Source organism: Somniosus microcephalus, chromosome 8, assembly GCF_052327205.1.
Source record: "Somniosus microcephalus isolate GS21.2 chromosome 8, FLI_Smic_1.0, whole genome shotgun sequence".
NCBI classification, from domain to species: Eukaryota; Metazoa; Chordata; class Chondrichthyes; order Squaliformes; family Somniosidae; genus Somniosus; species Somniosus microcephalus.
In genome coordinates this window covers 96,943,730-96,958,092 of record NC_140994.1, presented here as the reverse complement: position 1 = coordinate 96,958,092, position 14,363 = coordinate 96,943,730, and the positions used below count along the sequence as shown (strand labels likewise).

General features: G+C 50.0%; 1 protein-coding gene across 2 annotated transcripts in view; it reads left to right on the top strand.

The window, feature by feature from the left end:
• Positions 1-14,363, top strand: part of LOC147113717 (inorganic pyrophosphatase-like) — a 68,573-nt gene that overhangs the window by 34,972 nt on the left and 19,238 nt on the right. The window contains exons 6-8 of one of the 2 annotated variants that reach the window (XM_085995034.1): positions 144-270; positions 3,836-3,963; positions 7,488-7,573. In XM_085995034.1, coding sequence (XP_085851160.1) covers positions 144-270; positions 3,836-3,963; positions 7,488-7,573 — 341 coding nt within the window. The remainder of the gene's footprint in view (positions 1-143; positions 271-3,835; positions 3,964-7,487; positions 7,574-14,363) is intronic. The other variant, XM_085995035.1, reaches the window with a different exon arrangement.

Genomic DNA, 14,363 nt, shown 5'->3' with positions numbered 1-14,363 from the left:
GAATATGTTTAAGTGTTTTGTAAAACCAGATTTTGTATCTTCCAAGAATTCCTTTTGAAGTTTTGTTGCCTGCAGCGTGACAGCTCATTGGAAGTAGGAAAGAACGGTTTTAATCTGATCTGTTGCCTCATTCCTGTGCTCAGGTGTGTTCAAGAGGAGAAGTAATCCAGGTAAAGATTCTAGGGACTCTGGCTATGATCGATGAAGGTGAAACTGACTGGAAAATTATTGCAATAAACATTGAGGATCCTGAGGCAAATAGCTTTAATAGTAAGTCCACACAAACTGCTATCTGACTAACCCATATGAAGATGCTTGGTGAAATTATAATGCAACATTTTATGCATCCCAAAGGGCCTGGGAAGTGTAGCCGGGGGTTGAAAAGGAGCGCCGCGCCCGCTGATTTTTCCCCTCTCTAACCTAGATATAGTGTTGCATTTTCTTTTTTTTCACTCCCAATATTTTTGGTTCTGTTTCCCGGGACAGCTGTTGTGAGGGCAGGGGAGCTGGTGCGAGGGTCAGCGGTGGGTGCGGGGCAGGGATGCCCGGTGTGGGGGGTCCCAGCCAGTGTATGTCCAGTATCTATATTAAAAACTCGATCAGTTAAACTTTCTGGCTAATTCCAGAGCCGATTTCTGCAGGCCTGGACCTGTTGTCAGTAAGTTGGAAAGATTGGTTTTGGTGTCCAGGTTATTTGTGTAGATCACACACAGCGTGACACTGCTCAACCCCTCCTTCAGTTTAACATTACACTTCTCACCACCTGATGTTTTTAACATTCCTCCCTCAAAGAAAACCAACAGATTAACTGGTCATTTCATTCCCTGCTGCCTGCGCGGCCCTGCTGTGTGCGAGACTGATTGCAATCATTTACGAAAAGTGAGTGTTCTGGGATATCCCAAGGACTTGATTCTGTCTAGAAATGTAAGGTCTTTTTCACCTAGAAATTACAGTGTGGAATATTATATAATATAAAATAAAAAACAGAAAATGCTGGAAACACTCAGTAGGTCAGGCAGCATCTGTGGTGAGAGAAACAGAGTTAATGTTTCAAGCCGATGACCTTTAGTAAGAACTGAAATGTTAACCCTGTTTCTCTCGCCACAGATGACCTGACCTGCTGAGTATTTCCAGTGTTTTCTGTTTTATTACAGATTTCCAGCATCCGCAGTATTTTGCTTTGGTATTGGTGTGCAATATTATGCTTCGTGTTGGTATGATGTTACTTGTACATATTACATATAGAATATACAGCACGGTAACAAGGCCCCACTAGGCTGCGCTGGTGTTTATATTCCACACGAGTCTCCTCCCATTCCATCTGCCTCATCTCAGCCTTTCAACATATCTTTCTAATCCCTTTTCTCTCATGTACTCATCTAGTTTCCTTTTGAAAGCACCCAAGCTATTTGCCTCAATCACTTCTTGTGGTAGTGAGTTCCACATTCTAACCACTCTCTGAGTAAAGAAATTTCTCCTTATTTCCCTATTGGATTTATTAGTAACTATCTTGTATTTATTGCCCCTAGTTTTGGATTCTCCTACAAGTGGAAACATTCTCTCCAGATCTACCCTGTCCCATCTATTTATAATTTTAAAGACCTCTATCAGGTCACCTTTAAGTCTTCTCTTTTCTAAAGAAAAAGGCCCCAACCTGTTCAATCTTTCCTGATAGCTGTACTCTCTCAATCTGGTACCATCCCTGTAAATCTTTTTTGCACTTTCTCCAGTGCTTCTGTCCTTTTTATAGTATGAAGACCAGAACTGTGCAAAGTGCGACCTGACCAGGGTCCTAGTTAACATAACTTCACTACTTTTGAATTCTATACCCCTAGAAATAAATCCCAGTGCGTTGTTAGCATTTTTAATTGCTTTGCTGACCTGTGATGCTGGTATTAATGATTTGTTTACCTGTATCCATAGATCGCTTTGCTCTTTTACCCCATTCAGTTTCTTATTTTCTAAGGTGTAGGTGATGTTTCTTGTTTTCCTGCCAAAGTGCATCACCTCATATTTATCTATGTTAAAGTTCATTTGTCACTTAACTACCCAGCCTGCAAGTTTTCTAATATTTTTTTGTATTAAGTTGCATTCTTCCTCAATATTAGCTGTTCCCTGCCAGTTTGGTATCATCTGAATTTTGATCTGAACAGTGACAGACAGGAAAAAATCCTCTGGCCCATCCAGCCTGTTTTCCCCATCCCACCCGAAAAAACATTTAAAAACCTTGCCAATTTGGGGAGCAAGAATCTGGGAAATTCCTCTCCAACCCCCTTAGGTGATTGAAACTAGTCCAGGAGATCACTCTGGTCCTGATTAACGTCATGCAGCACCTACCACTTGTACAAGGTGATCTCCGCCCCAGCCAGAAACTGGTCCAGCTCTCACTTGAAGAGTCAGCAGCCTGTTCCACTATTCTCTGGGAAAAGAAAAGTATTGTGGCCCTCCTCTGCACCCTTTCCAAAGCCTCAAAATCACCCACCATGTGAGGAGACCAAAACTGGACACAGTATTATTACTTGGAGGGTGCGAGTCTAGGTGGGATAGAGGAACAAAGGGATCTTGGAGAACAAATACACAAATCACTAAAAGTTGCGACACAGCAAGGCCATTAAAAAAAAGCAAACCAAGCACTTGGGTTTATTTCCAGAGGTATAGAATTGAAAAGTAGGGAAGTTATGCTAAACCTATATCGAACCTTGGTTAGACCACACTTGGAGTACTGCGTGCAGTTCTGGCCGCTGTATTATAAAAAGGATATAGAGACACTGGAGAGGGTGCAGAGAAGATTTGCAAGGATGATACCAGAAATGCGAGGGTATACATATCAGGAAAGGATGAACAGGCTGGGTCTCTTTTTTTCTTTGAAAAAAGAAGGCTGAGGGGTGACCTAATAGAGGTCTTTAAAATTATGAAAGGTTTTGATAGAGTGGATACAGAGAGAATGTTTCCACTTGTGGGGAAGAGCATAACTTGAGGCCATCAATATAAGGCCATCAATATAAGATAGTCACCAAGAAATCAAATAGGGAATTCAAAAGAAACTTCTTTACCCAAAGAGTGGTGAGAATGTGGAACTCACCACCACAGGGAGTGGTTGAAGCAGATAGTCTAGATGTATTTAAGGAGAGGCTGGACAAGCATATGAGGGAGAAGGGAATAGAGGGTTATGCTGATAGATTTAGATGAGGAAAGCCAGGAAGAGGCTCGGGTGGAGCATAAACGCCGGCTGGTTGGGCCAAATGGCCTGTTTCTGTGTCGTATATCCTATGTAGTATTCCAAGTGAGGCCTGACCAAGGTCTTGTACTAGGACAAAATGGTATGCTTTGCCTTGTAGTCGATTGTCCTATAAATGCACCCTATTCGCTCTCACTATCGCTTCACAACGTTTCCCATGAACCTTTAGAGATTGAGGGACTAGCACGCCCAGATACCTTTTTTTCTCCACTAGCTATATAGTTCTTTTCCCTGAAGGGTATATTAATGTTCAGCATTCATCCTGCTCACATGCATAACACTGCACTTTCCTAAGTTAAACATCATTTGTCAGTCACTAGCCCAATCCCAGCACGTCTAGATCTGCCTGTATTGGCCAAGCATCCTCTACAGTCCTGACTCTTGCACATATCTTGGTATCATCTGCAAACTTGCAGATCATTCCCCCAACACATACATCTAGATCATTAATAAAAATAGTAAAGAGCAACGTCTCTTTACAGGAGATGTTAAGCCATTTATTTGAATGTTAGACACTTGACGTATTTTGATGGTGATCATACTAAGCCTAAAAATCCACCCAACTTACCAATGTTTTTGATTTTTCTTCTCCGCTAGATATTGATGATGTGAGACGGCTGAAGCCAGGGTATCTGGAGGCCTCAGTTGACTGGTTCAAACGATACAAGGTGCCCGATGGAAAACCTGAAAACAAGTTTGCATTCAACAGTGAGTTCAAGGATAAGGTATGGTGACATGTAGCATTCGGCCTTTAAAAGCTCGTTTTCACCAAGTCTTAAATGAGTGCAGTGTTTCCTACAGGGCTTCAACACTGACATTGCAAATTATTCTCATGACAACTTGCATTCGTGCACTGCCTTCAACATAACAAAATGAGGGAAGGCACAGACCCAGCATTAGAGCATTTAGGACCATGGGGGGAGGTGGCAAGGATTTGGGACCGGGGTGGTGGGGGTTCAAGGATTTAGGATCGGGTCGGAGGGAGGGGGGGGGGGGGGGCGCGAAGATTTGAAACCGAGGAGGTGGGGGGTGGGGTAGGATTTAGGACCCGGGGGTGGGGGAGGGGGTTTGGCGAGGATTTGGGACTGAGGGGGGTGGGGGCGAGGATTTGGGACCGAAGGGAGTGGGGGCGAGGATTTGGGACTGAGGGGGGTGGGGGGGCGAGGATTTGGGACCAGGTTGGGAGTGTTGACTGACGGCTTAGGATCGATGGGGGGAAGATGGCTCTGTCCTTGGAAATGACTGCTCGATCTCCAATCTTTGAAGCCAAACCGTCCTGCAGGTTCCCCAGTGCTATAGTCTTGAACCCCTGTCGCTCTCTAGTTTCTTTCTAATCTCCCCATATACACTTTCTAAGCCCGTCGTCCATTCGATCCACCTCCTGCTCCCTGGACACCATTTCCACTAAACTGCTGACAACACAACTCCCCTCCCTGGCCCTCATGCAGCTGACGTTGTAAATGGTTTGCTCTCATCAGATACTGTTCCTCTTGCTTTCAAAACCGCTGTCATCTCCCCCTCCTCAAAATACCGACCTGAGATCCCTCAGTCCTTGCAAACTGTCACCCCATCTCCAAACTCCCTTTCCTGTCAGTCCTTGAACGTGTTGTCGCCTCACAAATCCGTGTCCATCTTCCCACAACTCCATATTTGAACCTCTCCAATCTACTTATGCCCCGCCACAGTACTGACTTACCGTGGTGATCCGGTTGACCACACCATCCTCCTCCAATGCCTCTCCTCCATTCTCCATTTAGGTAACAATGCCCTCGCCTGGTTCCACTCTTGCATACCAGTCATAGTCAGAGAATCTCTGACAATGGTCTCCCTTCCGGCCGTAAAGTGTTGCCTCCGGAGTCTCCAAGGATCTATCCTTAGCACTCTCCTCTTCATCTACTTGCTTGTCCGACATCCAGTCCTGCATGAGCTACAATTTCCTCCAGTTATACATTGGGAAGATTGAAGCCATTGGTTTTGGTCCCCGCCACATACTCTGTTCCCGAGCCACCGACTCCAAACCTCTCCCTGGCACCTGTCTCAGGCGGAACCAGACCGTTTGCAACCTCTCCTGCCTCTGCTCATCTGCTGCTGAAACCCTCGTATTAATACCTTTTTTTAACCTCCAGACTCGCCGATGTCCATGCTCTCCTGACTGACCTCGCATCTTTTACCCTCCTTAAACGTCAGCTCGTCCAAAACTCTGCTGCCTGTATCATGTCATACTCACCCATCACCACTGACCTAAATCTCTACGTGGCCTTGCTCCTCCCAATCTCTGTAAGCACCTCCAGTCTTGCAGCACTCCTCCCCTCCCCCCCACCCCCCCCAAGCCACCTGAATTGTCTGTCCTCTGATGTGGCCTCTTGTACACCCACCCCCTGCCTTTAGCACCTCATGATCTGGAATTACCTTGCTAAACATCTCCACCTCCCTCCTTCTTTGAGACCCTTCTTAAAACCCACCTGTTGAACCAAGCTTTTGGTAGCCTTTCCCCTCACTCCCTCTCTCTCTTTTCTCTCTCTCTCTCTCTCTCTCTCTCTCTCTCTCTCTCTCTCCATCTCCCCTCCCTTTCCGCCCCATCTCCCCTCCCTCTCCACCCCCTCCCTATCCACCCACTCCCTCCCTCTGCAACCCCCCTTCTATTCTCTGTCTTTCTCATTCACCTCCAGCAATCTCCAGGATTTTTGAGCCTGGGTTTGGCATCTGCTGATCATCAGTACATGATTGACCTTGTCTGTCATAGTTATACAGCACAGAAAGAGGCCCATCGTGTCTGTGCCAGCCATCAAGCCCTGTCTATTCTAATCCCATTTTCCAGCACTTGGTCCGTAGCCTTGTATGCTATGGCATTTCAAGTGCTCATCTAAATGCTTCTTGAATGTTGTGAGGGTTCCTGCCTCTACCACCCTTTCAGGCAGTAAGTTCCAGATTACAACCACCCTCTGGGTGAAAACTTTTTTCCTCCTGCCCCTTATCTTGAAACTATGCCCCCTGGTTATTGACCCCTCTACTAAGGGGAAAAGTTCCTTTCTATCTACCCTATCTATGCCCCTCATAATTTTGTACACCTCAATCAGGTCCCCCCTCAGCCTTCTCTGCTCTAAGGAAAACAACCCCAGCCTGTCCAGTCTCTCTTCATAGCTGAAGCGCTCCAGCCCAGGTAACATCCTGGTGAATCTCCTCTGCACCCTCTCCAATGCAATCACACCCTTCCTATAGTGTGGCGACCAGAACTGCACACAGTATTCCAGCTGTGGCCTAACTAGCGTTTTGTACAGCTCCATCATAACCTCCCTGCTCTTATATTCTATGCCTCGGCTAATGAAGGCAAGTATCCCATATGCCTTTTTAACCACCTTATCCACCTGTCCTGCTGCCTTCAGGGATCTATGTACATGCACACCAAGGTCCCTCTGATTCTCTGTCCTTCCTAGGGTCCTACCATTCATTGCCTTGTTAGTCCTCCCAAAATGCATCACCTCACACTTTTCAGGGTTAAATTCCATTTGCCACTGTTCTGCCCATCTAACCAACCCGTCTATATCGTCCTGTAGCCTGAGGCTTCCCTCCTCGCTATTTACCATTCCACCAATTTTCATGTCATCTGCGAACTTACTGATCATACCTCCTACATTCATATCTAAATCATTAATGTACACTGCAAAACAGCAAAGGACCCAGCACCAATCCTGCGGTACACCACTGGACACAGGCTTCCAGTCACTAAAACAACCTTCGACCATCACCCTCTGCCTCCTTCCTCTCTTTCAGCCGTAGTAATGTCCTGCCTGATTGCTTAGCCCTTCACTTGTGTATAGAGACTTCAGCTTTGACTGCTGGTGACAGCCCTTCATTAAAGCTCATTGTGGCTGAGGAAAATGAGGATTGCCCATCTTCATTCCCACTTGGTGCTAGAAAAAGCTCTTACCAGCTGCTAGTCTGGCTTGAAGCTTGATAATCTTGTGCTTGATTTTTAGCTAATTTGGGCTTCTGAAGGTTAATGCCATGCTCTCTTCTGTTACGTTAATATTTTACCGCCCTGGCTCAGATTCCCTGGCCTTTGGAGATGGGTACAGTTCTCTTGTGCTCCAATGTTAACTCCACAGGCTCTGTCTGCTACTGAAGAATATTTTTCTTGCCTGTTTTCTGTTCTCCATCTTCCTAGAGGATGTTCTTTTATTAACATTTGACTTGACTTACACTTCAACAAACCTGCTTAAAAAGTAATAACGAGATTCACTGCTTTCAGGACTTTGCCATTCGTGTCATCAAAAGCACTCATGCTTTTTGGAAAGCTCTGGTAACAAAGAAACCCTCGATGGGAGAAATAAACTGGTAGGTATGAGAATGGCAGGACGGTCAGTTTATGAAGAGAACATGAAGTTTGACATAAGAAATATAGTTTTATTTACTTGGCTTGTCTTGAATCGTCTCAAAGCAACTCGACAGTGAATTGGTGTTTGGAACGTAATGTTATGTAGGCAAATGTAGAAGAGTTCTGCACCAGCAATGGGAGGAATGTTTCTTTAATATGGTACTGGCGGATGTCCAGTGATGATCGTGGTGGATGTTGGCGAGGGAGTGGGTGGTGTGGAACTGTAGGAGTATCTTTTGGTGGGGGGTGGGGGGGAAGAGAGACTGTAGGAGTATCTGAGGGAGGGAGTGGGACTGTAATCATAATCATAATCATCTTTATTGTCATTGTTAGTGCACAAGTGCAGCACAACGAAATGTAGGCTTGCGGCTCCCGAGAATGTACATTTAGATTAAGACATTTAAACATTCAACATTCATTTGGCTTGTAATACATTAACATAAACATAACCATAATAAAGTGCATTGGCAGATGTGCAGGCTTTAGAGTTTATTTGTGGCGTTCAGTAGGATGACAGCCCTGGGAAAGAAGCTGTTCCTAAATCTGGTCGTTTGGGTGCGAATGCATCTGTAGCGTCTCCCAGATGGCAGGAGGGTGAACAGACTGTGGCTGGGGTGGGTAGGGTCTTTGATGATGGTCCGTGACCTCCGTAAACAGCGTTTCTGGTATATGTGCTCTATGGTCGGTAGCCGGGTGCCGGTAATGCGTTGGGCAGTTTTGACTACCCGCTGCAGGGCTTTCCGGTCATAGTAGCTACAGCTGCCATACCATACTGTGATACAGTTCGTCAGGATGTTCTCTATTGTGCAGTGGTAAAAGTTAGAGAGGATCAGGGGTGACAGGTTACATCCCTTCAGCCTCCTTAGGAAATATAGGCGCTGCTGGGCCTTCTTCACCAGAGAGGAGGTATTGAGGGACCAGGAGAGGTCTTCCGTGATGTGGACTGTAGGAGTATCTGCGGGGGGAGTGGGACTGTAGGAGTATCTGAGGGAGGGAGTGGGACTGTAGGAGTATCTGAGGGGGGGAGTGGGACTGTAGGAGTATCTGAGGGAGTGGGACTGTAGGAGTATCTGAGAGGGGAGTGGGACTGTAGGAGTATCTGAGGGGGGGAGTGGGACTGTAGGAGTATCTGAGGGGGGAGAGTGGGACTGTAGGAGTATCTGAGGGGGGGAGTGGGACTGTAGGAGTATCTGAGGGAGTGGGACTGTAGGAGTATCTGAGGGAGTGGGACTGTAGGAGTATCTGAGGGAGTGGGACTGTAGGAGTATCTGAGGGGGGGGGAGTGGGACTGTAGGGGTATCTGAGGGGGGGAGTGGGACTGTAGGAGTATCTGAGGAGGGAGTGGGACTGTAGGAGTATCTGAGGGGGGGAGTGGGACTGTAGGAGTATCTGAGGAGGGAGTGGGACTGTAGGAGTATCTGAGGGAGTGGGACTGTAGGAGTATCTGAGGGGGGGAGTGGGACTGTAGGAGTATCTGAGGGGGGGAGTGGGACTGCAGGAGTATCTGAGGGGGGAGTGGGACTGTAGGAGTATCTGAGGGGGGAGTGGGACTGTAGGGGTATCTGAGGGGGGAGTGGGACTGTAGGAGTATCTGAGGGGGGAGTGGGACTGTAGGGGTATCTGAGGGGGGAGTGGGACTGTAGGAGTATCTGAGGGGGGACTAGGAGTATCTGAGGGGGGAGTGAGACTGTAGGAGTATCTGAGGGGGGAGTGGGACTGTAGGGGTATCTGAGGGGGGAGTGGGACTGTAGGAGTATCTGAGGGGGGAGTGGGACTGTAGGGGTATCTGAGGGGGGAGTGTAGGTGGGCGGTAGAGAACAAGGATTTTAAAGGGGAAGCAAGAGGGGTGGAACAAGGTGAGATGTTCAAAGGAGGAGATGATGCCAAAAGAGTAAGGGGACAGACCAGGGTGTGATTTGGTGATAATATCCACACCGCTACTGTGGTGGTTTGGGCGGGGCAAGCGGTGGAAGGTATAGCCAGAGGGGAGGTGTCCTCACCCTCAGTCAAGTTTCCGTCAAGGCCATGATGTCGATGCAGTCATCCACAATAAACTCATGGATGGTTAGGGCTTGTTCACAAGTGAACGGACATTATAGAGGGATATGTGGAGAGCTGATCCACTGGCAGAATGCACAGGGTCAGCACTGGGAGGGGTGAGTTGGACAGGATGGGGATTGGCAAGATTAGCCCCCAGCTGGGCAGGAAGGTCAGCGAGAGAGTAGGATTGGACAGTTGGGGTTGCTGCATGTAAGGAGGCAGCCATGAGTGCCTTGATAGGCCCTTTGGAGGATACCAAGAGCGGCACAGAGGGAAGCTGTAGGCTTATCTAAGAGAGAGTCAAGCTTGGGATGGTGGCAGAAGAGTAGGAAGGTCGAGGAGTGCTGAAGGGTTAGGATAGGGATTTGGGGGGTGCAGAGTACACAAGAGGGGAGAAATGACAGGAGAGAGGGGCCCAGGAGGGGTAAAGGGAAAAGAAGAAAAAAAGAGAAATAGAAGTGATGGGCTCGGGTCCGGAGCGGCAGCCAGAACACACCCGAATGGACAAAGGGAAACTTGAATTACGCAGGCATGGTTACCTGCCCTAATTTATCCTTATGTGGCTCGGTGTCAAATTTTTTGTCTTAAAATATGCCTGTGAAGCGCCTTGGGACGTTTTACTACATTAAAGGTGCTATTGTAGGGATTAACGAATTCCTACGAAAAGCGGAGATCGACACAAGAGAACAATTAAACAGGTCTTTACTCAACGGAGATGCCATGAGGACTGCCTGGGCAGCCCCGTGGTTTGCGACGTGATGTCATCGCGTTTACCCACGCTCTTAAAGGGGCCACGCCCCGTACATGCAAACTCGATATACAAAACACAGTAATGCCTAACACAATGGTACAGGTTTAGGCTGGTGTTAGAACATCGTTAAAGAGAATTATATACAGTTAGCCAGAGTCATTCAGTGGTTCTGCCACATGTGCCCCCCCCCCCCCCCCCCCCCCAGAATTCGCTTTAACGGACAAAGTCAAACAGTGAGGGGGTCTGACGAGCCTGTCAGAACGACTCCTGTACTCTCGAGGCGGAGGCTGCTGGTGGTCTGGCGGGCGGTCGCACTTGGTCTGCCGTAACGACGACGGGTGGCCGACCTCGTCTCGGCGGTTGTGCTGTCTCGACGGGGCGGTCAAGGACTAAATGTTCTGGCTTTAAGCGGTTGACCGAAATGTGGTCCGGTTTACCACCGACATCTACCATGAAGGTTTTGTCCCCTGCTTCCAACATGCGGAAGGGACCGGTATATGGGGCCTTGAGCGGATCCCTATGTGCGTCATGGCGAATAAAAATGTATTCAGCCTTGTGAAGCTCCGTGGGAACGTGTGACCTCTGCAGCCCGTGGTGAGAAGTGGGCACCGGTGTGAAACATCTGGCCGCCTCTTGGTGACTAGCAAGCTGGGCAGACGCGGACCATGGCTCCGTCGGTGTTGGTAGGAAGTCCCCCGGGATTCGCAGCGGCTGACCATACACAAGCTCCGCTGATGAAGAGTGAAGGTCTTCTTTGGGGGCCGTGCAAAGGCCCAACAGGACCCACGGTAGCTTGTCTGCCCATCCAGCGTCCTGGAGGCTGGCCCTCAGGGCGGCTTTCATTGAGCGGTGGAAGCGTTCGCAGAGGCCATTCGCCTGTGGGTGGTAGGCTATGGTGCGGTGTAATTTGACACCGAGTCCTTGGGCCACTGCATTCCAGAGTTCGGAGGAAAACTGCGGTCCCCTGTCTGATGAAATATCTGCGGACACTCCGAAACGGGCGATCCAGGAGGAAATGAACGCCCTGGCCACGTCCGCCGAAGTAGTGGATGACAGGGGGGCCGCCTCCGGCCATCTGGTGGTGTGGTCAAACATGGTCAGGATGTGTGAAAAACCATGGGAGGGTGGGAGTGGTCCTACCAGGTCCACATTGACATGGTCAAAACGTCGCTCCGGAACTGTGAAGGTGGCCAACGGAGCTTTGATGTGGCGCTGTACCTTGGCCTTTTGGCAGACCACGCAGGTGTTGGCCCAGTCACGGACATCTTTATGCATGCCATGCCATACAAATTTCGCTGACATCAGTTTCTGAGAGGCCTTCATTCCTGGGTGTGACAACCCATGTATGGCGTTGAACACTTTGTGGCGCCAGACGACCGGCACGACAGGTCGAGGATCCTGTACGGCGACATCACACAACAGCGTAGTACCTGCCGAATGGAACTTGACGTTGGCCAACTGGAGGCCAGTGATGGCCGTTCTGTAAGCTTGGACTTCCGGGTCTGAGGCTTGGTCCGCTGCCATGAGGGCGTAGTCGATGCCCAAATGAACCGTATTGACGATCGCGCGGGGGAGGCAGTCTCCCACCAGGTTGTCCTTACCGGCCACGTGCTGTATATCCGTGGTGAATTCGGATATGTAGGTCAGTTGACGCTGCTGTCGGGCTGACCACGGTTCGGCGGTCTTGGCCATTGCAAAGGTTAGCGGCTTATGGTCCACAAAGGCGATGAAAGGACGTCCTTCCAGTAGGAACCGAAAATGGTGGATGGCCAGAAAAAGGGCGAGCAACTCCCGGTCGAACGTGCTGTATGCTCTCTAGTTCTGCCATAGTTGACGGCTGAAGAATGCCAACGGCTGCCACGTCCCGTTCACCCACTGCTGTTGCACGGCACCGACTGCGTAGTCCGACGCGTCGGTGGTGAGGGCGATGGTGGCAGCGGGTGCGCCAACATAGTCGCGTTGGCTACGGCGCTTTTGGTGTCGGCGAACGCTCAGGCCATGTCATCCGTCCAGTCTACCGGGTTCTTGCCAGTCTTGCCCTTGAGGGCCTCATACAGGGGCTGCATGAGTAGTGCCGCCTTAGGCACGAAACGGTGGTAAAAGTTTACCATGCCTAAGAATTCCTGCAGGGCCTTTACGTTCTGCGGGCGTGGAAAGGATGTCACCGCCTCTACTTTTGAAGGTAAAGGAACCGCTCCCTCTGAGGTGATGCGATGCCCCAGGAAGTCAATTTGGTGCAGGCCAAGCTGACACTTGGCCGGGTTGATAATCAGGCCGTGTTGGCTGAGGCGTCGAAAAAGGGTGCGTAGGTGACAGGTATGTTCTTCCTTAGTAGGACTGGCAATTAGAATATCATCTAGGTAGACGAAGAAGAACTTGAGGTCCCGCAGCACGGAGTCCATCAGGCGTTGGAAAGCCTGGGCGGCGTTCTTTAACCCAAACGGCATTCGTAAAAACTCGAAGAGGCCGAATGGGGTGATGACTGCGGTCTTCTGGACGTCTTGTGGATGAACTGGGACCTGGTGGTAGCCCCGGACGAGGTCGACTTTTGAGAACACGGTGTTCCCTGCCAAATGGGCAGAGAAATCCTGAATGTGGGGGATCGGGTACCGATCAGGAGTGGTGGCGTCGATAGTCGCCGCATGGCCGCCATCCGCCGCCAGGCTTCGGGACGATATGGAGGGGTGAAGACCAGGGACTATTTGACCGGTGAATAATCCCTAACCGTTCCATGGTTGCGAACTCCGCCTTTGCGACTGCCAGGTTCCAGGCGCCGGGCCCACGCGTAGACCAGGGGGCCGTTGGTGGTGATGTGGTGTTCCACACTATGTTTCGTGTCTGTGGAGGAGAACATGGGTCTTGTCAGGTCGGGGAATTCGCCGAGCAGGCGAGCGAACTCATCAGGAGTCGGGAACGCACAGGAGACGGTGCGCGACGTAGTGTTACTGCGGTAACACGGAAGAGAATTAAAAGTTGCTGCGTTGATCAGCCGCCGGTTCCTAACGTCGACCAGGAGGCTGTTGGCGTACAGGAAATCAGCGCCGAGGAGGGGCTGGGAAATTTTGGCCGTAACAAACTCCCAGTGAAAACGTTGCCCCCGAGGCACAGCTCCACTCGCCGTCTGCCGAAAGTCCGAATTGTTCCGCCATTGGCCACTTCAAGGGTGGTGCCATGATTCCCCGTCTGCACATCGAGGGCGGACGCGGGTAAAATGCTGCACTGCGATCCGGTGTCGCACAGAAAACGACGACCGGAGAGAGTATCAGTGATGAACAGCAATTTTCCCGCGTTGTCGATCGCCATCGCGGCAGCGGGGTGCCCGTTAGACCCGTTCCTCGGTGGTCGCAGTGTCAGTTGTTTGTTTTGTTGGGGAAAACTGCAGGGAGGGCAGCAACGCTTCGCCTTCGCGCCGAACTGCGCATGGTAGAAACACAACCCAGCAGGCTGACGAGCTGGGGCGGCGTCTGCGGGGGATGGGTGCCTCGTGGCGGCGCAGTACTGCCGAGTTACAGCGAATTTTGTCAGCCTCTGCAGCGAGTGTTGCGCAGTCTTCAATTTCAGATCTGGCCAGGGCAGCTTGTATCTGTTCAGGCAGTTGGCTGAGGAAAATCTCGCGGAATAGGAAACATTCCCGTTCTGAGCCCAGGAGTGTGAGCATTTGGCTCATCAACTCTGAAGGCTTGGAGTCCCTGGGCATAGCGAGTAATCGACGGGCGCGCTCCGATTTTGTGAGCCCGAAAACCTGCAGTAACCGCGTTTTGAGGGTTTCATACTTGCGCTCCGTTGGGGGGTTTTCGAGGAGGCTGACGACCCGAGAGGCGGTAGAGCTGTCGAGTGCGGAGACCACATAAAGATATTTGGTCTGATCCGCATCGATGTTCCTCAGGGCGAACTGGGCCTCGACCTGAATAAACCACGAGGGCACTTGCTGCTCCCAGAACTGCGGTAGCTTTAGCGAA